General features: G+C 46.0%; 9 protein-coding genes across 9 annotated transcripts; 8 read left to right on the top strand and 1 right to left on the bottom strand.

Moving 5' to 3' along the window:
- Positions 1-427: 427 nt before the first annotated feature.
- Positions 428-4,052, top strand: N7533_001453 (uncharacterized protein; the record flags this gene model as incomplete). The annotated part of the gene is made up of 5 exons (XM_057098103.1): positions 428-695; positions 758-1,527; positions 1,568-1,604; positions 1,658-1,684; positions 1,849-4,052. The coding sequence occupies 5 exons, from the start codon at positions 428-430 to the stop codon at positions 4,050-4,052; spliced, it is 3,306 nt and encodes a 1,101-aa protein (XP_056963239.1).
- Positions 4,053-6,960: 2,908 nt separating this feature from the next.
- On the top strand, positions 6,961-7,426 carry N7533_001452 (major facilitator superfamily domain-containing protein; the record flags this gene model as incomplete). Its single annotated transcript, XM_057098102.1, has 2 exons — positions 6,961-7,050; positions 7,106-7,426. 2 exons carry the CDS (start codon positions 6,961-6,963, stop codon positions 7,424-7,426), a joined length of 411 nt encoding a protein of 136 aa, XP_056963238.1.
- A 13-nt stretch (positions 7,427-7,439) lies between these two features.
- On the top strand, positions 7,440-8,057 carry N7533_001451 (major facilitator superfamily domain-containing protein; the record flags this gene model as incomplete). Its single annotated transcript, XM_057098101.1, has 2 exons — positions 7,440-7,482; positions 7,600-8,057. The coding sequence occupies 2 exons, from the start codon at positions 7,440-7,442 to the stop codon at positions 8,055-8,057; spliced, it is 501 nt and encodes a 166-aa protein (XP_056963237.1).
- Positions 8,058-9,003: 946 nt separating this feature from the next.
- N7533_001450 (uncharacterized protein) lies at positions 9,004-9,483 on the top strand (the record flags this gene model as incomplete). The annotated part of the gene is made up of 1 exon (XM_057098100.1): positions 9,004-9,483. The coding sequence occupies one exon, from the start codon at positions 9,004-9,006 to the stop codon at positions 9,481-9,483; it is 480 nt and encodes a 159-aa protein (XP_056963236.1).
- A 6,073-nt stretch (positions 9,484-15,556) lies between these two features.
- N7533_001449 (uncharacterized protein) lies at positions 15,557-16,246 on the bottom strand (the record flags this gene model as incomplete). Its single annotated transcript, XM_057098099.1, has 1 exon — positions 15,557-16,246. One exon carries the CDS (start codon positions 16,244-16,246, stop codon positions 15,557-15,559), a length of 690 nt encoding a protein of 229 aa, XP_056963235.1.
- Positions 16,247-16,824: 578 nt separating this feature from the next.
- N7533_001448 (uncharacterized protein) lies at positions 16,825-18,819 on the top strand (the record flags this gene model as incomplete). Its single annotated transcript, XM_057098098.1, has 1 exon — positions 16,825-18,819. The coding sequence occupies one exon, from the start codon at positions 16,825-16,827 to the stop codon at positions 18,817-18,819; it is 1,995 nt and encodes a 664-aa protein (XP_056963234.1).
- A 963-nt stretch (positions 18,820-19,782) lies between these two features.
- Positions 19,783-19,995, top strand: N7533_001447 (uncharacterized protein; the record flags this gene model as incomplete). Its single annotated transcript, XM_057098097.1, has 1 exon — positions 19,783-19,995. One exon carries the CDS (start codon positions 19,783-19,785, stop codon positions 19,993-19,995), a length of 213 nt encoding a protein of 70 aa, XP_056963233.1.
- Positions 19,996-20,101: 106 nt separating this feature from the next.
- N7533_001446 (uncharacterized protein) lies at positions 20,102-21,463 on the top strand (the record flags this gene model as incomplete). Its single annotated transcript, XM_057098096.1, has 1 exon — positions 20,102-21,463. The coding sequence occupies one exon, from the start codon at positions 20,102-20,104 to the stop codon at positions 21,461-21,463; it is 1,362 nt and encodes a 453-aa protein (XP_056963232.1).
- Positions 21,464-23,188: 1,725 nt separating this feature from the next.
- N7533_001445 (Zn(II)2Cys6 transcription factor domain-containing protein) lies at positions 23,189-24,998 on the top strand (the record flags this gene model as incomplete). The annotated part of the gene is made up of 4 exons (XM_057098095.1): positions 23,189-23,251; positions 23,336-23,908; positions 23,971-24,111; positions 24,177-24,998. 4 exons carry the CDS (start codon positions 23,189-23,191, stop codon positions 24,996-24,998), a joined length of 1,599 nt encoding a protein of 532 aa, XP_056963231.1.
- Positions 24,999-25,309: the final 311 nt, after the last annotated feature.

Raw genomic sequence — 25,309 nt, 5'->3', positions numbered from 1 at the left:
CTCTGTTGAGGAGGTGGGTGAGATGAATCAATACAAAAGAAAAGAAACAAGCCCCTTCTTGCTCAGGGAACCTAGGAAACATTGGCAGGTGGGGCCTCCTGACGCGTCGGCCCGGGAAAACGAGATCTCAGCCGCACGTCTTATGTGGCATCAACCCCGCTCAAGTGCAGCTCTTGGCGCCGGTTCAACGAATGGCCCTTTGCATTCCCTGGCGTCCTTCCCTTATTATGAGGGATTTAATTGTGGTCAGGGATTCGAATAGAAAGCCAGCGAACAGGGTGGATTACACCTCCGAGTATTGAGTCTGGTTTTATGTGAACCTAGTCTACCTAACAAGTTTGCCACTTATCAACCTCGGAGTCGAAGATGAAGGTCACGACAGGCATGGAACAATATTTTCTTTGCCTCTGATCTCAAAACCCTAGCCATGGACGACATCGGTGCCATTTCTATCTCTTGCGCAAGATGCTTCGATACTCTGGCACGATCGCTGCGCACGTCTTCGGACGAGTTTCAGAAACAAATGTTGCCTATAGCAATTGAGAATGAAAATGCTCGTTACAAGATTTGGGCTGGAAATCTAGGCGCCCTACAGAGAGGCCGAAGCTCTCTTGACGCTAGGTTGCGAGACTCGGTGGTGCTACGAGCTGCCGTCCTCAAATTTCTGGCACAGTTGCAAGACTCTTTGAGTAAGAGTACGTTACGTCGCACCTCCTGATATTAATGGCTTGATCTCTTAGTGATGACGACTTCCCAGGTGCCGAGATCACCACAGGTGTTCGCCTACCATACGAACAGTGTGGAGATATCCCAGATGGTTCTGATGACAGAGTTGAGGACAGCAGTGACAGCAGTAGTGATATGGACAGTGGGGAGCTGGCTGAGAGACTGGACGAAATCAAAGATATCATGGAGCATCTCTATAGGCTCTCTTTCAAGATACGCAACACCAAATATCGTTCTGTCACTCAGAAAGCTCTTCTTATAAAAGAGCAGGATTTACAAACAGGGAAAGACTTGTTCTCGTCGTATGCCATCTTCGACCGTCGGCATGTAGAAGAGCGACTTGATCACCTGCGCTTGCGTCCATCATCAAACAAATTTACTGCCGAAATTGCACGAGATTCAAATCACGGTTTATTTGATGTATTAGACGCCGGGGATGGGATGCTACATAGCGACGATTTCCTACGAGATCGCTTAGCAAAGGCAATCACCAACCGAAGAAGGTATTTTGCATATTGGCGCAGACATTCCCTTAAGCTCTCACGCGTTCCGGATGAGCAAGCGGCACCGGACAATCTCACACCTGTCGTGAAGCCTGCGGAACCTATTTCCAAGCCTTCAACCACACCTCCTATCTCAGGGACTCCAGGGCCAAAAACAATGGTTTCAGGAACAGATTTCTCTATGTATGATCATTCACTGGATGACCAGCTGGATGCAGAGACCGTGATTTCTTACGCGACTACGGCTTACGACGTTGACGGAAAGTCCGCCGAGCTGCCTCCGCCTCCTCCCGATGCGGTTAGCAAGTCAGAATTCACTTGCACGTATTGCTGGGTAGTTTGTCCTTCGAAACAAGGAAAAGGAAAGTCATGGCAGTAAGTGTTTAATATCATTGACAGCACAGGAGCATCGTTTTAACAGATATTAGAGAGCATGTCCGCCAAGATCTCCAACCGTACGTATGTACCTACGAGAAATGCCCAGACGGCGACCGCATGTACGCCAGTCGGCATGCATGGATAGAACATGAACGACTCGTCCACCGCCGCATATGGAGATGCTTTAAACACGGTTCCTTCATCTCAAAGTCAAAAAACGGCTTGCTGCAACACTTTTTAGACTACCACAAAGATTTAGATGGGCAGCAGATCGAAAATCTTTTAGATCTAGCCGAGACGACGGTAGCAGATGACAGACGAACGTGCCCATTCTGCTTCTCGATTGGACCTTTCTACAAGGATCTTTACAATCACATGGCGTTCCATCAGGAAGAACTCGCATGTTTTGCGGTTTCACGAAGCCTTGACAGTAATGAAGAGGCAGACTCAGAGAGAGTCGAAGGCATCAGATCGGCCGCCTCGTTGCGCTCCGTTGCTCTAAATTTCCAAGACGTCGATAGCAGCTTCGGCAGCTATGAAAGCTACGGCAGTGAGGTATTACTAAAAAAAGACGACGAACCCCTCATAAGCGCTGCAGGAATAGGGGACGAGGAGGTCGTAAGGCGACTGCTCGAGAATGGTGCTGAAGTCAACGCCCAAGGTGGATGGAATGGTAATGCGCTCCAGGCAGCGTCATACGAAGGCCATGAAAAAGTCGTGCAGATATTGCTTGATAAATATGCCAACGTCAACACCCAGGGTGGGGAGTATGGCAATGCACTCCAGGCTGCTTCACTTAAAAGCCATGAAAGGATAGTGCAGATATTGCTCGAGAATGGTGCCGACGTCAATGCCCAGGGTGGGAAGTATGGCAATGCGCTCCAGGCAGCGTCATCCAAAGGCTATGAAGGGATAGTGCAGATATTGCTCGAGAATGGTGCCGACGTCAATGCCCAGGGTGGGAAGTATGGCAATGCGCTCCAGGCAGCGTCATCCAAAGGCTATGAAGGGATAGTGCAGATATTGCTCGAGAATGGTGCCGACGTCAATGCCCAGGGTGGGAAGTATGGCAATGCGCTCCAGGCAGCGTCATACGAAGGCCATGAAAAAGTCGTGCAGATATTGCTTGAGAATGGTGCCGACGTCAACACCAAGGGTGGGGAGTATGGAAACGCACTCCAGGCCGCATCACAAGGAGACCATGAAAACGTGGTACAAATGCTACTAGATCGAGGGGCTGGTGTTCTCACGGAAAATGGAGCTCTTGATATCCAGTTAACTCCTGATGCATTCAACAAGCTTGGTCGTCTTTACTCTGATCAGGGGAAGGTGAAGGTGGCAAAGATGATGTACCAACGAGCACTAGAATATGGAGAGCTGTATAAAGACGAACATCCCGGCGCAAGATTCCCGAAACGCAAATCAGTGTCAGTGATCCTGGCGAAGGACTTCTCCATTGGGTTGATTTGTGCCATCCCTGTTGAGTTTGTTGCCGTCCGGGCACTGCTCGATGAAACTTACGAACTGCAGTTGGACCTGCACAACAGCAATGATTATGCCTATGGGAGGATCGGAGCTCACAATGTGGTGATCTCTAAGGGTGAATATGGAACAGCGTCAGCAGCTCGGGTGGCCTCGGAAATGGTTTCTATTTTCTCAAATCTTCGAATAGCGCTACTGGTTGGCGTTGGCGGAGGAGCACCGAGCCGGAGACACGACATTCGCCTCGGCGATGTTGTGGTCAGCGCACCCTCGTCCGATATTCGCCTCGGCGATGTTGTTATCAGTGCTCCCTCATCCGGACAAGTCTTGGTTTACCAGTATGACTTTGGAAAGACCATACAGAGTAGGGAGTTTCAGCAAGCAGGGTCTCTAATGGAACCACCGGGTAGTTTATGGGCGGCAGTAGCCGGACTCAGAGCCAGCTATGAAATGAAACAACAAATTTTGGAAGAGACCATTGAGAAAGCTCTCACACTGAGACCACTTCTCCGGAAAATATACGAACGCCCAGACCTGAAGTCTGATCGACTGTTCCAAAGTGAGGTTGTCCACCGATATAGCAAAGAGCCATGCGATCCAGGATGTTGTAATAAACCATCCGATCTTGTATCACGCAAGCTACGTGATGCATGGGAGGACAACCCGGCGGTTCATTATGGCCTCATCGCATCAGGAGAGAGTCCCATGAACGATGCTCTGCTACGCGATAAACTTGCAGCAGAGAAAGGTATTCTGTGCTTTGAGACAGAAGCAGCTGGCCTTATGGATGATTTACCTTGTCTTGTGATTCGTGGAATTTGCGATTACTCCGATTCGCACAGAAATAAGGATTGGCAAGGATATGCAGCTATGGCTGCCGCAGCATATGCCCGAGATATATTATACCGAATCTCTCCGCAGAACGTCAAGCCGCAGGAAATTGTCGCAAAGATTGTAAATTAGACAAACCACACAATAGCTTTTGGAGAAAAAAATCTTGGTTTTCAGGTCAATTAGAATTTGTCATGAAATGGATGATCATTGCTACTATTGTTATGGCACTGGCGCCTTAGTCATTCAGTATCTACCTCCACTGACAAAGAAGATACCATGGAATCGTCTCTCCCTAATTAACTCATCGCTTTTCAACATCCAGCTTGAAGTCATGCCATCCCTTTGCTGCAAAGTCCTCATCCATATGGACCATCAGTCTAACCCTTGCAATACCATGAGCTACCTCCAATGCCTTTTGAAATGCTTCCGTAGACCCTGACAAATCCGTGAACTCTTTCGAATGAATATTCTGGCCGGGCTATATTGGAACGTAGAAAGTACCGTGAAACGAAGGTACTTAGTAGCTGACATTTCCTATGCGCTTCGATGTTAATGACCAGATTGAATGTTGGTTCCAATATAGGACTAACCCGTGTCGGTGCCGTAACCACCAGTCACATATATGGTCGATTCTTATCTGGTCCATGGGCCATTTATATTGGTCAAGATCACCAATTTCCATAGCCGCAATGAGTGATACCCACTGGGGACCTTCGAAAACAGTGACTTCATTAAAGGTAAGACAACTTTAGATTGCCTTGAGAAGGGATTTTGATACACTAAGATACTCAGGCTGTTGAGAGTTTGATTATCGTACTCGACGGAAAAGAAGCTTAAGGGCGTAGGATGTTATGACAGGAACAGTGGAGTAGGAGTGCAGTTTTCGAGATAAGGGGAGAGTTGATGATGCGATTTGGAAAACAAGATCGTACTCCTAGAGTCATTTTTAGTCACCATGAAAATTCTGTCCCATATTCGAAGGAAATAGATATCACATTTTCGCAATTCTTTCAAACCACATCTCGATCTCTCTCGATGTTTCGGAATTGACCGATGAATCCAAATAGGCTGTAACCTCATAATGGAGCAAAAGAAGTTCAATTCCCATTTCCACTATTTGAGACATTTCCAAATCATCAAGACTTTGACTCACAGGGTATAAGATACCCCAGTGAAGCTGCATCGCAGGACGAGAGAACCGCCAGATGTTCATCATCCTTTCGGGGTATTTCTGGAAATACTTCCCAATATACTCAGGGCCTCCCATGATAAAACTTCGCACATCCTCCTTATACAACCATACTGTCAAACTGGCGATAATTGTGAGATTTCCAGGATCTTTCTCACAGTTTCCTTGGCTTTGCTGCTTCCGAGTCTCAAAATCTGAACGACCAAGCCCAGAAGTAATTGATTCCAGCGCAAATCTTTTGATCTAATCCACCGACCAGAGACTCAGAGCTTCTGGTGTATGCAGACTAATGTCGCCTTCGAGTTTGAAAACGAATGGAAAATGAAAAGAACTCAAAGTCAAAATCTTATCGTCATCGTTTCCCTCAATGACGGCTGTTCGAAGAGGATCGAACCCTTCCTGAAAGTGAAACAGCGATATCGCAGAGTACTGCTCTGCTGAGATATGTTGGAACGATACGGTCGAAGCAAAATGCATAGCCATCCTTTCCTTGGAAATCGACTGTAGTAATAACGCTGGGAGTGAGCAATCAGGATCTTTGAGAGTTTGCGACAAGGCAAATGACGTCCGGTTGATTTTCAAAGCCAAATGGTCGTCTGGACCCAGGAATAAAGAGCCAGACTGGGGAATTTGGCTTATCGATGAAGATATTGGAGTCAAGCTTGTCATGGGAATCCCCAGCAAAGGATCGGTTTCTGAGAGGCCTACTAGATCCCAAGGCCTTGATACTATGTTGGCTATGGATAATTGTGAAGCTGGCGATTGTATCATTTCTTGGTCATGCGAAAGGCAGAAGCCAGCTGAGAAAATTTCCTCCATCGTGTTGTCACCCAGTAATATTTCTTCGAGGTCATCCGTAGGCCCGAAGGGGGAGGACGAGATTCACCGGTGGCTCAGGCGAGCGATAATTTGATTGATAACCACTTTGGCCTTGCAGCCCCCTCGGTCGTGGCTTCAATGAACGGGGTTTCAGTGAGGAAATTGTGTTCTGCGTTTGCATCGCGGTGGCAGAAAATACGCAGTCCAGATTTAATCAACCACATCGCCCGCATTCTGGCTTTCTTTCGTCACACTTAACATGTTTCTTGCGGCATGTGAGACATCCTGTTCATAGCAAAGTAATCAGCCATATCAACATGAGCCTCTGCGGGGAAATCTAATAAGCTTGTGCAAGACAACGGATTTCTATACCTTGTGTAGATCGCCCTAGAATGTTTATGCGTCGCTTAACCCCAGCGCGAACAGCTAAATGCGCGTCACTCATCATGAGAGGCGATACTAGTACACTGCCCTGATGGTGGTAAAATTGGTCGTCGGAGAAGATAAGGGGAAGTGGGAACGCTCATGTTGACGATGGATAACTTCTGGGCAGGACTGGTAAGCCCTAGTACGGGCGGACTTGATTGGCCAAGCACACAATTTCCCCCGATTTCATGAATTTGTCGTGAAGAACAGCCAATCAAACGGTAACTTCGTGAATCTTGCCCAATCTCGCTGCCGCTCCAGGGCTTTCAATCCCCTTTGAACTGAATATTGATCTATTGTATGCTTGAACATTACTAAGTCCATGTCAAATGTTTTTATCGTCAAATAGACACTCCATCAGCTCGCCCACTGATAAAATAGAAATTCTCCTCGGTTGAATATGAATATGAAGGCTTTGAAGTCGGACAAAAAACTGAACGTCGTCTCGGAATTCAACCAGGAAGATTCTGGCAAAGAATATGACGTAGCACACATCGAGGAGAATGACATGTTTCAGGAGCAGACCATTCTCAAACAGATCGATCGAGTATCAGTGGAATTCCCGAAGGCCAATTATTCACTACTAAATTTGTCTGCAAATTGATGCCAGTCCTGTTTTTCACATATCTACTTCAATTCACGGACAAGATAAGCTTATCGACTGCTGGCATCCTTGGGGTTATCCAAGACACCGTGAGTTATTCAGCAGTCTTCTCAAAAATACAGTATCTTTTCTAATATACCACAGAACTTGGTGAACCAGGAATTCTCGTGGCTAAGCAGCGTGTTCTACTTTGGGTACCTGGCAGCGAGTTTTCCAGCATCAGTTCTCCTTGTCAAGCTTCCTCTTGGAAAGACCATTTCAATTACTGTGTATGGAATATTTGTGATTCAATTCCTAACCTTGAGTAACGATGTTAGTCCTTCGTCTAGGGTCATTTGGGGCGCAATGATTTCTTTTCACGCGGCCACGCAGAATTTAATCGGACTCTGTATCGTTCGGGTTCTTCTTGGAATATTCGAAAGCGCGATCAGTCCTGGGCTCTCTATTATCACGAGCATTTGGTAAAAGCCTTCTCAACATGCTAGCCGTCATAGCATCTGGTTTGCTGGGAACTCGGTTGGGTATATGACCGGGTCATTAATAGCATATGGGTATGCTCACATGTCGACTCGCCCCCTCGAGCCCTGGAGGGTAAGGTCACCCCTTACATTAAATTCATTCTTTTGATTGACATAAAGAAGTGGCTTTCATAATTTTAGGGGTAGCTACTGTCCTATGGGGCATCCTCGCTTTCTTCGTTCTGCCAGATAAGTCATCCAAAGCATGGTTCCTCACTAAAACTCAGCAAGCTGTTGCTGATCAGCGATCACAACATTACCCATCTTCCCACAAGACCAATAAATGGAATATATCAGAGTTCCAAGAGGCCTGTAAGGATCCGAAGACTTGGTTTCTTTTGGCAATCGCCATTCTCAGTTCATTGACAAATGGCGTCATCTCCAACTTGGGTTATATTAATCTTTCGCTAATCAGATGTAAATATTCATCTAATCTCTGGGGATATTATTTTACTACTTTTATCATCAAGAGCCTTGGCTTCGACACTCTTACAACCTTGCTGCTCGGTCTTCCTTCGGCTGGGTTCCAATTTATCGTCATCATTGGATCCTCTATGGTTGCCCATCGCTTCTGGTGATGTCGCCTCATACTGGTAATGATGGGAAATATCATTGCTTTGATTGGATTGCTTCCCACTCGGCAGTTGGATACATCTTATAAAGGCGGTCATTTTACTGGTGCAGTTCTTCTTGTCGCGTCTATGAATTCATTCCCTTGTTGCTGAGTCTTGTCTTCGGCAATACCGGAGGGTTTACTAAAGAGACGACCGTCAACGCCTGTTTCTTCGTTTGATATTGTGCGGGTAAAATTACGGGTCCCCAGCTCTTTGTCCAAAGGGAGGCTCCCACATACTCGGTTCGTAACCAGCATGCCTGCTTCAAAGTTTAGGTCGCCCTACTAACAATTGTATAGACGGCATTTGATAACTTGTTTGTGATTTTCTGTGTTCTAACCGGCCTGCTAATTTCCTTTAGGTGTATCTGGATTATGAGAATAAACGCAGAGACAAAGCACAAGGGAGGTACATTGAACCCGAGTCGAAGGTCATTGAGGTCGACCGGGATCAGGTTTCTAGCGGAATTGAAATGACTGATCTTGATAATACCGACTTTCGGTACAGTAGTATCCGCAATCAGATTTACCCCAATACTCTTCGACTTTAACTCCCGGACCTTAATTTGAAACACGCTAGCCCAGATATGGTATAATCGTCGATCTCTTTCTTCCCAAAAAAGGAACTGTATCTTACGTGACGTGGGTGAGAACTTGTAATAATGGTATGTATCAATTAATGCACTGTACACGTCGTTTAAGTGGCGATTACCCCGCTCTCATCCTAGATTTTCTTTTTTAAAGCTCCATCTTTGCTTCCCAATCGTGATTTTACCAGGCTTTGAGTTATCTGTTCCGAATCTGGCTCTGTTTATATTCTAGCATTGTTGAATTTTCAATCCCTATGCAACTGACATAATCTTGACCTTTGGACTGCAGAAGTTTTATGGTGTCCTTAGATTTCATATCCAATGTCAGCGGATCGGAATTTGGGATACGCAATATGCCTTCTGGCATTAGTCACCAAAGGTTCACCGGGCTCCGAAGAAGCAGCACAGTTCACGCAAGCAATCGATAGCGATGCGAACTCACCTCATGACTCCGTCGACGATGATTCAGACGATCTAGATGATTTAGCAATGCTAAGTCCCGATGCAGACCCGGAAGATAATCTCACAGAAATGGGGAATCAATTTCTTGACCGGCTTGCAGAGATACTAGCTCGGTTCAAAGCCAAACCCGGCACCAAGTCAAAGCAGAATGTGAATGCGAAACATGTCTGCGCAACTATGATGGTCCGTTATAAGACGGAGAATTGTGTCAAGATATTTTGTGCCAAGAACGAGGGGCTTGATCGGGAAGATGAACTATTTTTAGAGGATTGGAGGTCCCTCATGGAAGATGTTTCAAGAAAAGGTTCGTTTCAGATCCCATCAAGTATTTTATCATAAGCTTTTGTTTGTTGATCAGAATTTGCTAGGGGATTCATTGGGGGAAGCGACGTCCAAAATGTTCAATCTCGTTGAAAAGCACCAATGGCCACGAACCAGATCCTACCTTGAGTCGTTGAGGCAGGCTTGTCGGAAGGAGACAAATTTAGGCCAAGCCAATAGGTTGAAGAGCGGCACCCTAACAACAGAGCGAGTTGCGGCCATTCCAGCCTTACGGATTCGGGAGTGGAATGATGATAATGGACTCAGGTTCGCTATACCGCTAAACCGTTTCCTTAGCGCGGATAAGGAGACCTATGTGAAATCAGACACCACTTGCACTGGTGAGACACTTGTTGAGATTCAGTCATGCGTGTCTGAGATTTTCCAAAAGATCCATTACCTCTGCCAGCCTACATTGGAATTAGAAACCGAGGCCAGTCTACTGAAGGAGATCATAAGTCACATATTTATTCTCTGGAGAGAGCCTCGAGCTCGATTTATGCTCAAGGCAGCCATGAGAAGCCATTTTTCGAGACAAAAAGACAGAGATATTCTAATTTTTCTAGGAAGGATTTCATATGCCACGTGGACTTTTATCGCGATTGCGAAGGGCGATTGCTCTTTCCAATCTATCAAGATTGTACCTGTTCCGCACTGTGGAAATCTAGGCCAGCATGAGCAACAAAAAATGCGACATACGGTCAGAGATGAAAACCCAAGTATTCCTGACGTCATGAATGCTCTAGGTATCGCTTGCCATCCCAGCTGGAAACTTCATCTTGCACACAAAGATGACGATTTCACCAAGCTCTACGAAGAGAAGTCCAACAGATATCATCATCACGCAGAAACTCAGCTCCTGTCTAACTTTCAATACTCGATGTCTTCAGATGACAGAAGCCAGTCACATGGATATATTGGATGTAGCAGGCAATGTTGCTTGCTATGCTATCTATTTGTCTATGCACATGGGCGCTTTGCCGTGCGAGGAACACACGGGACATTATTGCATAGATGGAACGTTCCCATACCCTCTCCGACATGTAGTGGCAGCTCCGAGTCGTTTAAGGAACTACGTTTGGCTCAGGATCGTTTATTCATGACACTAAAAGACCGTCTCCAGAAGATATGTCATGATCCTCCGACAAAGACTAAGAGTGAAGCACTAAGAGCACAGTCCTCGCATGCACTTTCCTCGACAGGAGCTATATGGGAGCGGGAACCGGAATATGATAATATGTCCTATAAAAGATTTCAGTACGTTACTAGGTCAAAAATGCAAATACGATATAGCGTGCTTATCACTCTTTAGGTCTTTGTCAATGATACCGACTGTCTTCAACAACGGCTTGCTTATTGTACCGATTCATAGTAAACCTGGACATGCATCGGTATCCGGAAACCGGTTCAGGAAACACTCGATAGAGATGACACTTACAGAAGCTGAGCAGCTTAAAGATCTGGATATCCGCTGCTCGTTCAATCTGAACGCTCCGGAAGAATCATTTCTCAAGCGCGTCTCTCATCCACATAAATGCAAGCTGTGTAGCAAGTTATGTGAACTTCGTTGCTCAGCCTGTGGCAGAAACTACTGCGACAAGAAATGTCAGTCAAAAGACTGGTTTCGTCATGTCTTCGTGTGCTGTGTCAAGAATAGACCCAATGATTTGGACCATCTTAAGATCTTAACCAGGAGCTGGCTTGCTGTGAGGAAGGACACAATCTCCCGATATCACTTTCTAACTGCTCTATTTCGAGATGATCATATCTGTTGCACTTTTGGGTTCAACAAATGTGTGAAAGAAATAGAAGTGGAAAATCTTTTTTTGCATCTACAACGGCATAGTGAGCAGGTTTTCTTCAAAGAGGCTACAATGTCTTCTCGGGCAGGAGACTCTCGCTCAATTCATTGAGAGCCAGATTCAGTCCCAAATGCAACATTCCAACGCCGAAGACTGCGGTTGCTTTCCATGGTTTCTCAATCTGTATCGATCAGGCATCTTCAATATTCCCAAACATGATAGAGTGTACCTCCATCAGCATTGGGGTATATACGAGCGGGAAAGAATATTTCCAATCGATCCTAAAAGTACTTTGTCCAGATCAGAGCTTCATGTCAGTTCTTTATACAATGTTCTTTTCCGAGACTTCAACAATATTCCCAATACCGGGGACCCAGAGTGGATTAGATTCGGCTTCTGTCACTGCAAAACCAGGGAGCAGAAGAAACTCCTTGCAAAGGCCTACATTCAACTGGCGGCCCAAACATCGCTCAGACAGATAGCAACGGCATGGGAGTTAAACTCACTACTTGAACTCATGTCAACCAATTATGTTGACACCTCACCTTTTGCTTCCAATAAGATTCACCCCAGCCAGCCTTCGCCAAAAGCAATCGGAATCTATCGCCTTATGTCAGAAGTATTGCACAGTCTCAGTGGGTGTTCAGTATGCCAATGTATAAGTGTAGTATGCCCATTGCACGAAAAACACGAATCTTTCCTCTGCAAAGAGTCCGAGGGTAATTACGGATTCCATGCAGTCAACACTTGGGAGCGCTGGCAACTATTGACCTTCTACGCCCATCTCTTTTCGCTTCCGGAGTTTGATCCACGGAAGATGCAAGAAGCAAGGCAACATTCAGATAAACAGGAACTCGATAGATATATCGAGTCTCTGGTCCCGAATTACCGTGGCGAAATGGTGAATGAGCATATGACGGATGCAATGTTTCCCAAAGTCAACCCTAGGTTGGAAATCCGTGGTGAATATCACCCTTGTGAGTGCTTTATTCATAAAGTTCCTATCTCTAAGGGGATAAATCAATCTGTCGCTGCAGACATTGACCGGGTCCGTGACAAATATAAGGAGAGAGATAGAGAGCACAAATTTTTCTGGAAGTATTGTATTTAAAACGAACGAAGTGAGAGAAAGGGAACTAATCAACGTGGATGTACGTGTGCGCGAGACCTTGCAAAAAGAGGTAGCTTAACCATATATGGACTATTTTGCCACGCCCGTCTTTGATTTTCTCTTGTTTTCCTCGGTACCTGCGTTATTGTCGCTTTCTTCGGACTAGATCGTATTGACTTAGGGTTGTAGGGTTATTTGTGCATCTTTCTGCACGTTTACCTACTGTTGCTTCATCCCTAGGTCCGTGCACCTCATCCTGTTGCATCGCGCTGTTTCGTACTACCACCGACAGCCTCACTTTTCAATGCATTTGCCAAAACGCCATATCTCCAGAACTTTTAAAAACCAGCGATGCTGAAGTGGTGGTTTCTCGTGAGAATCAACTTCAAAACAAGTAGTAGTACAGAATCATTGGTTCCCTTTTGGAGCGGGTATCTATAGGGCCCTTACAAAACTACTATCGTTAACAAGAATCTTGATTCTACAGGCTTTTTCTGAAAAGAATACAGTTTAACCCATACACTCTTCGCACTTAGAATTCCCGCAGCGATGGATTATTGAAACATGTAAGTCAAAAATATCAATCACAATTCTCAAATAAGCCTTACAGTCAGGACAAATAGGACGGCACACTAGAATAGTGGCGGTCTTTAGATATTAAGATAGTCTCTTAGATTCAAGCCTTCACAGGTTCTCTTTATACTTTTTTTCCATCTCCCGCCGCTTATACTCGTCTTCTAAGAGCTCATCTATATCTAAGTCTACCAGGCTAATATCCTGGCCCAGTTTATAGGGGAGAAAGATATGCTTGTAGACAAAATATGTAAGCAACTGCTTTTCTATATGGCAAGCAGAAAATGCACCTGCCTTGCCTTGGTCCAATCGTTTTGGTTATAGTTCGTAGCTAACATACTTGCTAAGACAATAGACCTCAACAGTCCAGCTTTTCCCACTAATTTGAATATTTCTGTCCGAGTTTTCAATATATGCCCAGCCACTCATCACTACAATTAGGGATTATCCATACCCACGATAGAGAATACTGACTGTCTTTCGTTTATTAGGGATATTGAAACATATAAGCAGTGTTCATTAATCTGGAATAGAGGTCTTTAAAAAGGAAAATCCTACTAACGACATAGAGCCATATAGCGATTCACCTGAGCTTCCTTCAAGCAAGCGAACAATCTCACGACAAACCTAGTCCTTTTCATTAGTCACCTCTTGATATATAGAGCTATAATATCGATCTGCAATATTTACTTGAAGCAGCCTCACAAAGTCTTTCGGCTATAGGGGCTCTCCGTTCCGTATATATGCTAGTTTCTGGTCAGCTCCGATTTTAAAAGAACCTTTGTGTTCTCCAATAATCCATACCTAAGTATAATACGGCTTCCATGAGAGGAACTCGTCTATGTATATCTCTGGTGTTCGGATCGGCTTCTTTTGGTAATAAAAGATTTACTATTTCAGGATAAGATTTGCCAGCTGCAAGGTGCAGGGCTTCCTCACTATGGACAGTGTATTCGCAAACGCAAAGAATGCCCAGGATACTGCAATGAATGGGAGTTGGTCTTCCGCGACCAGACTAATGATACCATAAAGCGGTTCAAGGAGAGAAATTTGCCCAGCCTCAGATTGGACGATATGAAAGACAGCAACATTCTCAGCTTCCAATATCTCAGTCGGCAGCATAAAATAGATCTACCAAACACCTACAAATTATCCCAGGCTGTCTCCTCCTCCTCGATGATGCGCAATCAGATCTTCTCTTCCTTTTTAAGCGAATGCTTTCCTAGCAATAAGTAGTGCGTGTCCGATATCAATTTGACACGATTTATTCTTTCTGGTATGAGTCTGTTCCCCCAGAAGAGCCTTATTCTCGAGATGGCCCTGTCCGTATGGGCTTGTATTTTTCCCGGAAAGCAACATTCTAATACCATAGTTGACATGGGCCTCATCGATATCTGCTTTCTACCTGTCGCAGGTTTGACATATCTGTTTGTTTGCTGGTTGGTTCCTCTTCCAAGGTTACTTCCGTTGATGCGCTAGTAACTATCACTTTACTATCACTGAACGTTGCCACTTCTTCAATATAAATTTATACTATTCTACCCCGGTCCAGCTAGGTGCAACTCATCATACAAGGTCCTTCCGCATAAATACAGTCTTGGTATCCTATGTTTTCCCATTTTTGTCTGGGACATTGTAGTAGTTTTGCAAAAGTTTATAACACCTATAGCCCATTTACCATATCACCCCTAGTTCAAAACTTATAGACTTGTTATCAATGTCAATATCAAGCTGGCTGCGAACGATTAAGTTTACCTTCGACACCCGTCCATATGTAAACTGAGCAAACTCCTGTCTCAGTTGATCCTTTCCTTCGACGGTATCCAACATCAAAGTCTTAGCGTATAGAGACTCTTGGATTGTAATTCTCTCAATTTAATCTATGGCTGCTTGTCCAATTTCTTGGCCCCGGTGACTAGGTAGAACAAAGAAGGATGTAATCTAGAATACTTTGACGGACGGAATATCGAGGTCTATTTTCTTGGCTTTTTGATTCTTCGAGTCCACAGCGATGTGCCCAATTGGGATGAACTTTCTCAATCTGGATGGTTCAACACTCTTGGAACTAAGGTATGAGATTCGCGCGAGACCTGGGTTGCTTTCCAGATCCAAACGACCCTTAGAGCTACTCCTATAATTTTAGCGGTGGATTTATCAGTGGATCTGATTGAGCGAACACGTATTGATGCGAGGTCCTAGATGCCTCATTGTCTTCATCATGAAAATGGAATTTGAAGCAAGATTGACCGGACACCAAATCCAGATAAGAATGGAATTGTTTTCAACGCTAGAAAAACTATCAACAAGGATGTTTTGACTGAGCTACGCATCTTTTTACAATGCAAGATATCGGTACAAGAGGTAGGACGTGAGCAAGGCTTTAAGAAACGACCCAAGGCCAAAAGCAGATGAACTTTCCGGGGCTGTTACATATAAGGGCTTCTCACCGCTGGGCTTTGGGGCCCAAAGCTCCAGGTTCCTTTGATTAAAAATATATCATAATAACGGGTTATGATATAGTTCACGAGGGAATGGCGCGCGTTTAATCCTAGCAAGATGAGTCAAAAACAAATAGAAAATCGAAGGTGAGTATTGTCGGGTTGACCTACCTTTCTGGGCGGCTATTTTCTCGGACAAATAGAGATTTGCCCAAATCATAGCTGGTCAGATTATTGTGTAATTTCTGCTGGATCCTTGCATCTTTGGTTTCGACTCTTCTGACCGGGATCATCCGCCAGGGATGCAGGACGGCCTTGAAGGCATACAACCTGCGGTTGTCCAGGCTGACATAACGATGCGCACTTTCAAAATTCCGATCTTGGATCACAGTCGGGTAGCGAGCTTGGTGTGGCTCCGTAGCGGTTTCTAACCAATGCTGAAATTCATTTGTTCTTAGCTGGTTCCTCTCAAGGTTCCTCCCTCTTGCATTTGGTTCAGGAAAGGCAGTTGAATTTAACCAGACGACCTCAAGAGGTGGAATTTCATCCTTGATCATCGCAATTCGTGCATCGAAGGAAAGATTTTTGAGTTTGTTGATCAACTCATAGACATTTCCCTCCTTATTACTAAACTCAGCGCTAATAGAGTCCTGGGAAAAGAATATCTCCCCGAGCGCCAGATTGATGTTTGCATCTTGAACAATATCCCCCCGGTTGGGATTTCCGGCACCGTTTCTGTTCTGTCTGACCGGCTGATTGGGGTCTGCTTCGTTGTTCCGGCGAGGATTCTGTTGAATATCCCTCTGGTTGGGGTTTCGCCTACCTCCGCCGCGAGCTTGCCTATTGCGATCCGCCATGGAGCATAGACGAAGAGACGGAAAACTCAGTTTGAGGAGGAAGTTGATGTGAGATATGTAGAGGCAAAATGAGATTCAAAAGACGAAGGCACTCAGCCTTCATCTTTATTCTCTGCCCTGAGCTCAATCCCATTCCAATGTGGACTGGTTTTACGAGGCGACCATCTTCGGGGACACGCTCTTCACAAATCACATTGCGACACGCCGTAGGAGTCCTTAAACCTCCTTGCAGGGAGCAGCCTTTCTAAGAGATCCTACTCGCCCATGGAAACGCGTCGTCGAAAGGCGATCCTTTCAACGCGATCGGAATCAAACTCCCTCGGCGTTATGGCGATATGGAGGGAGAACACATCAAGTAGGATTGCTGCGCTGGTCCACTACCCAACTGCCATCTGGTACTATATTGCCTCTCCAGTTCTGCGCTGATACCCGACCATGACGTTGAGCCTAATGTGCGCTGCCTCCTCAATCAGACTCGGGACATATAGCTTCTCGCAACCACGCACAGGCTTCAGAACATGGGAACGGTCAGCACGCACGAAATCGAGTTTCTTAACAGCTAACAATTGCCAACCGAAATGCTTGCTCCGTTCCATATTCCAACATTACACGCAATCCCTATGTCGAGGCGCGTTGTGGGCGATGGCGAGCAACCTCATATATCGCCCACCGGCGGCTATGTCGACCATTATGCTCTCCCTGGCGCTCTCTACCATGCGATTGATGCCCATGTGTCTTTGGGCCGTGTGCATCAAGATTCCAACGCTGCATTGACCGCAGCACTGCATGGGCACTCTACAGCCAGCTTGTCCGGCACCACAATTCGGGATCCAGTTCTCGTGCACCATCCACATCTCCAAGAAGACTGCGTAGACGGGAGAGACTCGAGATATGATACTCACAGTGGCATACCCAATCCCCATCCTGGCTTCATCATCCAAGGCACAATTGCCCTATTTGGGATTCCCCGCCTAGTGGCTACCCTCCGAATGTGGCAAGGACCGCTACCTGCAAGCAGAATTGATGGTCGTCCGATTCCACGTGTCGAACAAGCTAAATTGGACCAACCGCTACACCTATCGATGATCGAGCCAGCATTTACTGGCTCTCCATTGGACAGGGTGAGCTTTAAAGAGGTGGTGGTCTTCTATCAGAACTGTGAATATGACCCGACCAAGAGCATCGGATGGCACCTCAGCGCTGACTGGGTGATCGACGAGACCTGTGGACCCTTACTGGATATTCTCCAGAACATTCTCCACATCAAAGAGCCTAAACTTCAGATACATGCATGGCTGGGGTTTGACCATGAGTGGAATACGCCACTAGATATCGATATCATCACGTTGGAAGGCGTTTTTAGAGGACTTGATATCAAACTTCTGGACGGCGTGCATTTTACAAGCATTGGAGTCCGGCTTTTTGGCCTTCCAACTCGTATACAAGCAGCTAGATACGACTTTGCTCTACTCGGCGAGCTGGCATTGTCCGTCCCTGGAACCAAATTGCCATTGAAGACGGAATATGAAATTCGTTGCAGCGACAGTACTATCTCACTCCAGGCGGCGCTTCCTGGCTTTTGGGATGATCCTTTGGGGGTCAGAGGTTTCTCGGTTCGTTTTTTACCTTGCTGCAGCAAATCTATTTCTTCGGCCCCATTGATTCAAACTAATGAGGGCCCTGCTGATTTGTGCCAGGTCGGAAACGTCTGGTTCGGGACTTCTTTTGCAATAGGTAGCCCCCTGAACGAGCTGACATTTGAGGCCTCGGCGACGTTCGAATGTAACGGGACCTTGGCAGCCTTTCAAGGCTCATACACTACTGGAGGCATCTTTAGTCTGACGGCCAGGGTAGAGAGGTTTAATCTTGGCTCTATCTGCGACATCTTTCATGCTCTATACGGGGACACTATCTCGATCCCCGATATCGATATTGAGATTGAATCTGCCAGCATTAACATTATGTCCGGTAGAGGACTGACTGTTACCTTGACAGGCGTAAGGGTAACATCCTACGTGGTGCTAAGTGCAATTCTGTCGTTTAGCCCAACAGGAGTCTTAATCCGTGGAGATGTTCACGGAGATACAGTGGACTTTGGAGAAGTCCGTCTGATGGGAGCATATATGCAGCTGGTTTTTCCATCCTCGAATGCCAGAAGTTGTCCTGCCAGTAAGGAAGCGCACAAGCTAGAGGTCAGTTTGGGTGGGAAGGTTTGTTTTATGGATTCATTGACCTTTGATGCCGCCGTTCATCTTTACTCTCGTGGGGGTAGCATGCAGTGGACGATTCTGGCAGCTCTCTCCTCTGAGGATACACCTTGGCCTCTGTCCAAGCTGGTTTCGGAGGTTCAAGATACCTTTTTAGATATATCTCTCTCGCATGTAATGTTTGCTGCAGCGTCTCAGGATGACCCAGAGTTGGGGCATTTGGTGTGCAGCGTCTACACGATTAAAAAAGGTAAAACAGTGCTTCTCACAATGACTATGGCCTTGGGTTCCGCGCACTCAAACCCATTTTCTCCTCAACAAACCGCTGACCCCCCCAACAGGAATCCAAGTATGCGCCATGGTTGAGTCGAAATTGGAGGCCCTGGACTTCCTCACTCATAGCGAAAATACGCACCTGATTCTTCAAGCCGGTTGGTCTCAATCCACAGGCTTGACTGTGGCTTTGACCACTCCCACCTCGACAGCTCTTCTCCTGGGCAATGGTATCAAGACGAAACCAATCGCCCTCAGCCTTCTGACCAGACCCCGCGTGGCTATACAGATTGATACTGGGGCATGCGTGCCTGTAGCGCATTCACCCCAGCCCCTGGATTTCAATCTTGTCGTTACTGCCGACGCCATTGGTGCGTCTGGTTGTGGCGAGATGGATGGATGGTGGGTGAATCCGTTCGGCATCGGCGAGAATGTGAGGGTTGGGCCCAATACTGCGTTGAGCTTGAATATTGTCTACGCACAGCTTGTGACTACCGGGACACCCAGGTTAGTGTGGGCTTGATTACTTTGCCCTATCCTATACTCTTATCTAATATCTTTCAACGTAGCGGATTTGGCCTACGTGGGGGTCTAGCAATCGGAAACAGCACGGCAGAGTTTGCGATGAAGATAAGCGAAGATCCGACAGGTTCGTCCACTTTCCCTCTTCGAGCGAATATTTGACAAAAATAGTTGACCTTTCAACGATTAGAGGAACTGCTGTATGGAGAGGTACATCATCTCAACCTTGCAGATGTTATCTCCTTTGCGAGCTCGATGACGGGGATTCCGATGCCTCCTTTGCCAGAGGACTTTTTGGATTTTGAATACGTCAAGCTGTACATCTGTCCCTTTGGGACGATGCTTGGAACTAGGAGATACCCAGCAGGTTTCCTTTTCGAAGCAAAGATGACTGTGCTAGGGGCTGAAGCTCAGATTGTTTGTCGTATGTTGCCGAACATTTCTCTTCCCACTCTCCCCCTCTCTTGTTCCTCTCACGCTCATTACGCTTGAGTTGGGTATTTGGCTAATGCGGGCCAAGGCATCTGTGACAACATGGTCGAGATCAAAGGCGAAGTTGTCAATCTTCAAGTCGGGCCTTTGATGGTGCGAGGCACGGTTGGCCCAAAAGCGATACTTGACTTCATGTTGAAGCCCACATCACAACATCTGATAATCGACGGGCAGGTTATTTTGTTTGACATGATGCTAGCGATCTATGTCAACGTCAAGGTGCTTCCGAATCCAAAGTTTGAGCTCCACCTGTAAGTCTCTTGTTTTCTATTATCTCGTACTAGGATCCACGATTGCTGAACAGAAGTGCAGATCAATGAATTTCAACCACCTTACATTCGTATTGATAGCAGAACTCGAAATGCGCTCATTGCCCCTTGATCTATGTGGAGTAAATTTTAATATAGAAGCGGATCTCCAGACCGACATCTGTGAATACATTCGAGATCAAGTGATTCAAAAAATTGAAGAGGCACAGAGAGTTGTTCACGGAGAATTTCAGGCGGCGCACGGAGCCACGGAGTGGGAGCAACATGACTTGGAGCAGAAGATCGGATACGCAGAGAAAGATGTCGACAGCACTTTCCGGAATTGGGAGGAGGATAGAGAAAGAGCCATAGCGGAGGCGAGAAGCGTTATTGACAATTACGTGTCACGGCTTGATGAATTGGAGGCGGCCGTGAAGAAGGCCCGCGGGGAGTTCAACAATGCCACCCGTGCGGCGGAAAGGGACCTCCAGATAGCGAATGCTGACCGCCACAGGGCTATGGCGGCTGCGAGGCGGGATGTTGACACCGCGAAGCGGGATGCTGCCTACAAGATCACTAAGGCGCAACGTGCAGTTGACGAGGCGCAGAAGGAGGTCGACTTGGCATTTGCATCGGCAGAGCGTTCAATTGAAAATGCCCGAAAAGAGGTCGGTTCGATCAGGAGAGAGATTGGAAATATACGCTCGGTTATTGATGAGTACGGTCGAGCCCCGTGGTATCACTTCTGGAAGAAGGCGGCCATTCCTGGGCTTTGGACTACAATCGGCGTCCTCGAGGTATCACGGGCGGTCGCCGACGCGGCTTTGGTGGCTGCCAACGCGATGGTCGAGTCGACCAATTTCGTGGAAAGGAACGTGGCATTAGGCACGACGCAGGGACTGCTGGAGAAGGCAAAATCTGCCTCCAATTTCACACTAGAGGTCGCGAGTGCGGCTGTACGCATTTCCGACGTCACCTCAAAGGCGGCGGTAGATGCAGCCGAGGAAACCGTGGCGACGGTTCGTGTTGGTGGTCATTATGTGGTTCTTGAAACGGCCATTGCCAAAGTGGAATCGTTCAAGTACATCGAGCAAGCAACGTACGAAGTGGCTCTCAACACTCTGAACGATCTCAACGGCTGTGCAGAGGCGGTGTCGCACCAAATCGCTAGGAACGCGCTTACCATTGCAAGGGTTGCCCCAGCCTCGATTGAAGTTGCTAATATTACAATAGAAGGCGCCGACGCTGGAATCAACCGGGTGCTGGAGGCCGCTAAAACGGTCTCCGCGGCTGCCTTGGGTGCTTTCCAGATTCATAAAGTCACGTTGTCTGGTTCCTTGCATGGTATGGTCGAACGGACCTGCCCCTTGAAGGCGCATATCGAATTGGTACTTCTGGACAACCTCGTTATAATCGATGCATCCTTTGCCCCTAGGCACCCAGGAGCACTAATCACTGATATATCTGATCAGTAAGTCCTGAGTTCTATCTATCACCCTCCGTCCTACTGGTCTCCGTGTCAGATCCAAAGCACCCAACACGGCCTTGCATTAAGTGTTTTGCTAACCGTCATTATTAGGGTTAATAAAATTAAGCGACAAATGTAGTTTCATCACCTCTGAATATGGGGAATTCTCAGGCAATAAACTTTTGAATGGTTTATTACTCCAATAGCTCTTCTAGTATGGGTTTCGGCCGACAGGCCCTATTTATCATTATAGTTTTCAACCCTCTGTACCAACCTAGATACCTGTCAGCTCATTGACTAAAACCTGTGGTACGAAGTATTGTTGCACCGGTTAGAGACTTGGACACTTTTGACTGGATAAGAACCCTCCTAACATGACATTAGATGTCTGTGTCTGGCTGCAAGTACTGTCCACTACTCCCACCCCCACCCCCGCCGTTAGCCTCTTGCCGTCCTCTTTACCTAATAACACAGCCCTGACCTACATATATACATAAGGAAATGCTAATCTAATATGCCCTAATGGCAGTCTGGGGATCATAATTGGTTGTTTATGTTGTTACCTTATCCTGATAGAGGGAGGTTCGGTGCTGAATCGGTTTGTAACGGGAAAACCTTGGTTTATACTGAGGTAGGTCAGATCTGATACAAACTGGCAGTGTTGACCACGGAGTATACTACTCCGATCACCCCACTTCGTGAAGAATAGGAATCAGGCTCGAAAGAGATATAAAACCTTTGTGACATAGAATTCTTGAGGTTCTTCAAGAATTAGTTTTAATTCAATACAGAAGATACTATCCATCTTGGCTGTGCTACTCTTGCCTTGCCTAGTCAATACTTTAATCCTTACAATTAAGATATGTTAATAGTCTAACTATCAAAACAGACTTAGAGAAGCTAGTAATCTTATAAGGGTAGTATTTAATTAATTTTATTCATAATTAAACCTTTTTGTGTCGATTAAATTTAATCAAAACATAGGCAAATTAACAGTGATTTATAACTCTTTCTATTAGCGAATATAATGAAATAAAACTACTTAAATTACCATAATTTTATGCAACTTCATACACTAGCCTCATAAAGCTAGTATCATCCCATGGGATTCCCATGGGATTCACCTTTTGCCCATAGTCCCATGCCAAGATCCCATAGGACTTACATAAGTGGGAATATCCCACCAATATTGCGGGATTCCCATGGGACCCATGGGAATCCCATCGCCCATGCACAGGTCTAGGTCAGGTACACCTGCAATATATCCACACAGAAGCCAGACTTTGCCCTCTCGGCGCTTGAAGAATGTGTGATTTTGATAATTGTAAAATTAGAGATTTATGTACTAGTGACATATAATGATAATCCTTCTAAAAAGCATGCATACTCCCGCTCTAGTTAGTAGTAGTGGCGGAGAGTGTACTCCGTACACATGTGTTAGCAAACACGAAAGCGGGCGCAAACCTGCGTAGCCAAGTAAAATGATTGGTCACCACTTTCTTTGAGCACCTGATAGGTGCGCACGCATCAAGGCGAGGGGTCTGAGGAGCGTTTAGTAAAGTTTCGAGTTATTTTTCTTTGGCTCGGTGCTTCTAAAGTTACCAGGATGAGCAGGGAATCAAGTAACTACCCCCTCTTTTCGCTATTTCTTCACCGCCCTAGACCGTCAACGTCACCGTCACCGTGGCCCTCTCTTGAGCAGATGTTTTGGGGTGATCTGTCTACTTGCGATATGCCGCGCCGAGGAGCCTCTAGGTCTAGGAGCTGTGCCAACTGTCGAGCTGTCAAGCGACGGGTGGGTGGAAATGATCTCTTATCCCCCCCCCCCCACATCTCTCCATATTGAGTTGGACTGCTAATTTATCCTACCTCTGTATAGTGTGATAAGCAGCTTCCTCACTGTGGACAGTGTATTCGCAAACGCGAAGAATGCCCAGGATACCGCGATGAATGGGAGTTGGTCTTCCGCGACCAGACCAATGATACCATAAAGCGGTTCAAGGAGAGAAATCTGCCCAGCCTCAGTTTGGACGAGATGGAAGACAGATATTTCCTCAATTTCCAATATCTCAGTCGACATGAGATAATAGATCTACCAAACGCCTCCAAATTATCCCAGGCCGTCTCCTCCTCCTCGATGATGCGCAATCAGATCTTCTCGTCCTTTTTAAGCGAATGCTTTCCTAGCAATAAGGAGTGCGCGTCCGATATCAATTTGACACGATTTATTCTTTCGGGCATGAGTCTGTTCCCCCAAAAGAGCCTTATGCTCGAGATGGCCCTGTCCGCATTGGCTTGTATTTTTCTCGGAAAGATCCGCCATAATGAACAGTTCTTTCAGCATGGGCTTCAATTATACAACCGTGCAATTCGGCACATGTCAAATATAATCAGTGGCAATGTGTATAATAATGACATGGTTTACACAAGTGTGGTTTTCCAGCAACTTCAGGTGAGGTCTCTCCTTTTGTTTTGTTTTTTTGATTTTCTGAATGATAGCTCACATTGACCTAGACTCACTATTGCCCGTACACACTTGGAGAATGGATCACTCATGTAGATGGATTATACGCAATTATGAAATGCTACCGCCGACGAATGCAGACAACGCCGATAATCGCTGCGATATTTGGAAAGTGCCAAAAGATGAAGGTGGTAAGCAAGCAGTGATTTCAATTTCATCATTCACCGTGTGATTTACCTTCTGATTTTTATAATAGCTACTTTCGGGCATCGGGCATCTATCCAAGGAGACAATTACGTGGCTTAATGAGCCCAATGAAGGCGGGCCGTGGTTTGGCGTGATCAGGCTTCTAACAGAGATGTCTCGTATCACATCTACTCTTCGGACCACAAATGTCTCTGACCACAAGGCTTACGCAGCTCTATTGAACAACTGTCTTGCCCTTGAAAAAGATCACATGGACTTTTATACTGAAATTGAACACGAAGTAGACGGTGAAACTCCTACATACACCCGTGGTGAATTGAAAACAGCCATGCCGCCCACGGATGATCTATTCGGTCCTGCCTATCGCTTTTCCTCCCTCGAAGACTCCATGCTGCATCTTTTTTACTGGTTATCACTTTCCTCTGTCTATCCTCTTATCCATCAATGCCGTACGCATGCTATGGCTGCCAATGCTGAGTCGCCTGATTTTTCTCAGAGTGACGAGGTTGAGATGCATCGTTTGGTAATTTTCTATGTCAACAAGGCTGCTCGATGTCTTCCTTACTGCGGGCAGGAGAGCATGAGTTCCTTCGCTTATTATCACTTACTTTGCGCGGTCCAGGTCTCGCGCGTATATACTCATGCCAGGGATTGGGGGCGCTTTCTCTGGGCCCAGCATGTTTTCACATTTATTGAACTTTCTGGTTACGAGTATGCGGCTCGGTATCGTGAAATATGGTGGGATTATTGGTTTGATTCACAGAAACATAACACGTGCAGCATCTTGGATTACAGGCAATTGAGCAAGGAGCCCAAAAAGACTATTTATGCGGTCACAGAAGGCGATGTGTCGATTGAGGCTGCGGAGTAAAGTACATACCAATTTGGGAATAGCTTAGGAAACAAACGCTGATTGAACATGACTTCCAAGGTTCTAATCGGGTAACTAAGTTTTGAATAATTACTAAATTTAAGCCCTTGCTAATATCAACTCACTGTGCCTGAGTCTAGAATACTCTTATCAAAGGGCAGAGAAAGGAAAACCTCACATTGCAGATACTTTATTATTTACCTGGTCTGCTGTATACCTGTATATAGTTGAACCTATAGTTTCAACAGCTTGGACTATAATAATAGACGTAGCTCTAATAGCTCGTTGAGTTTTATTATAAAATTTGAATG

This window comes from Penicillium manginii (genome assembly GCF_028828005.1).
Source record: "Penicillium manginii strain IBT 31320 chromosome Unknown utg000002l:1.0-5564898.0:1.0-5567710.0, whole genome shotgun sequence".
In the NCBI taxonomy this organism is placed as follows: Eukaryota; Fungi; Ascomycota; class Eurotiomycetes; order Eurotiales; family Aspergillaceae; genus Penicillium; species Penicillium manginii.
Note: the sequence above shows the minus strand (reverse complement) of the source record. Positions and strands in the feature narration are given on the sequence as shown.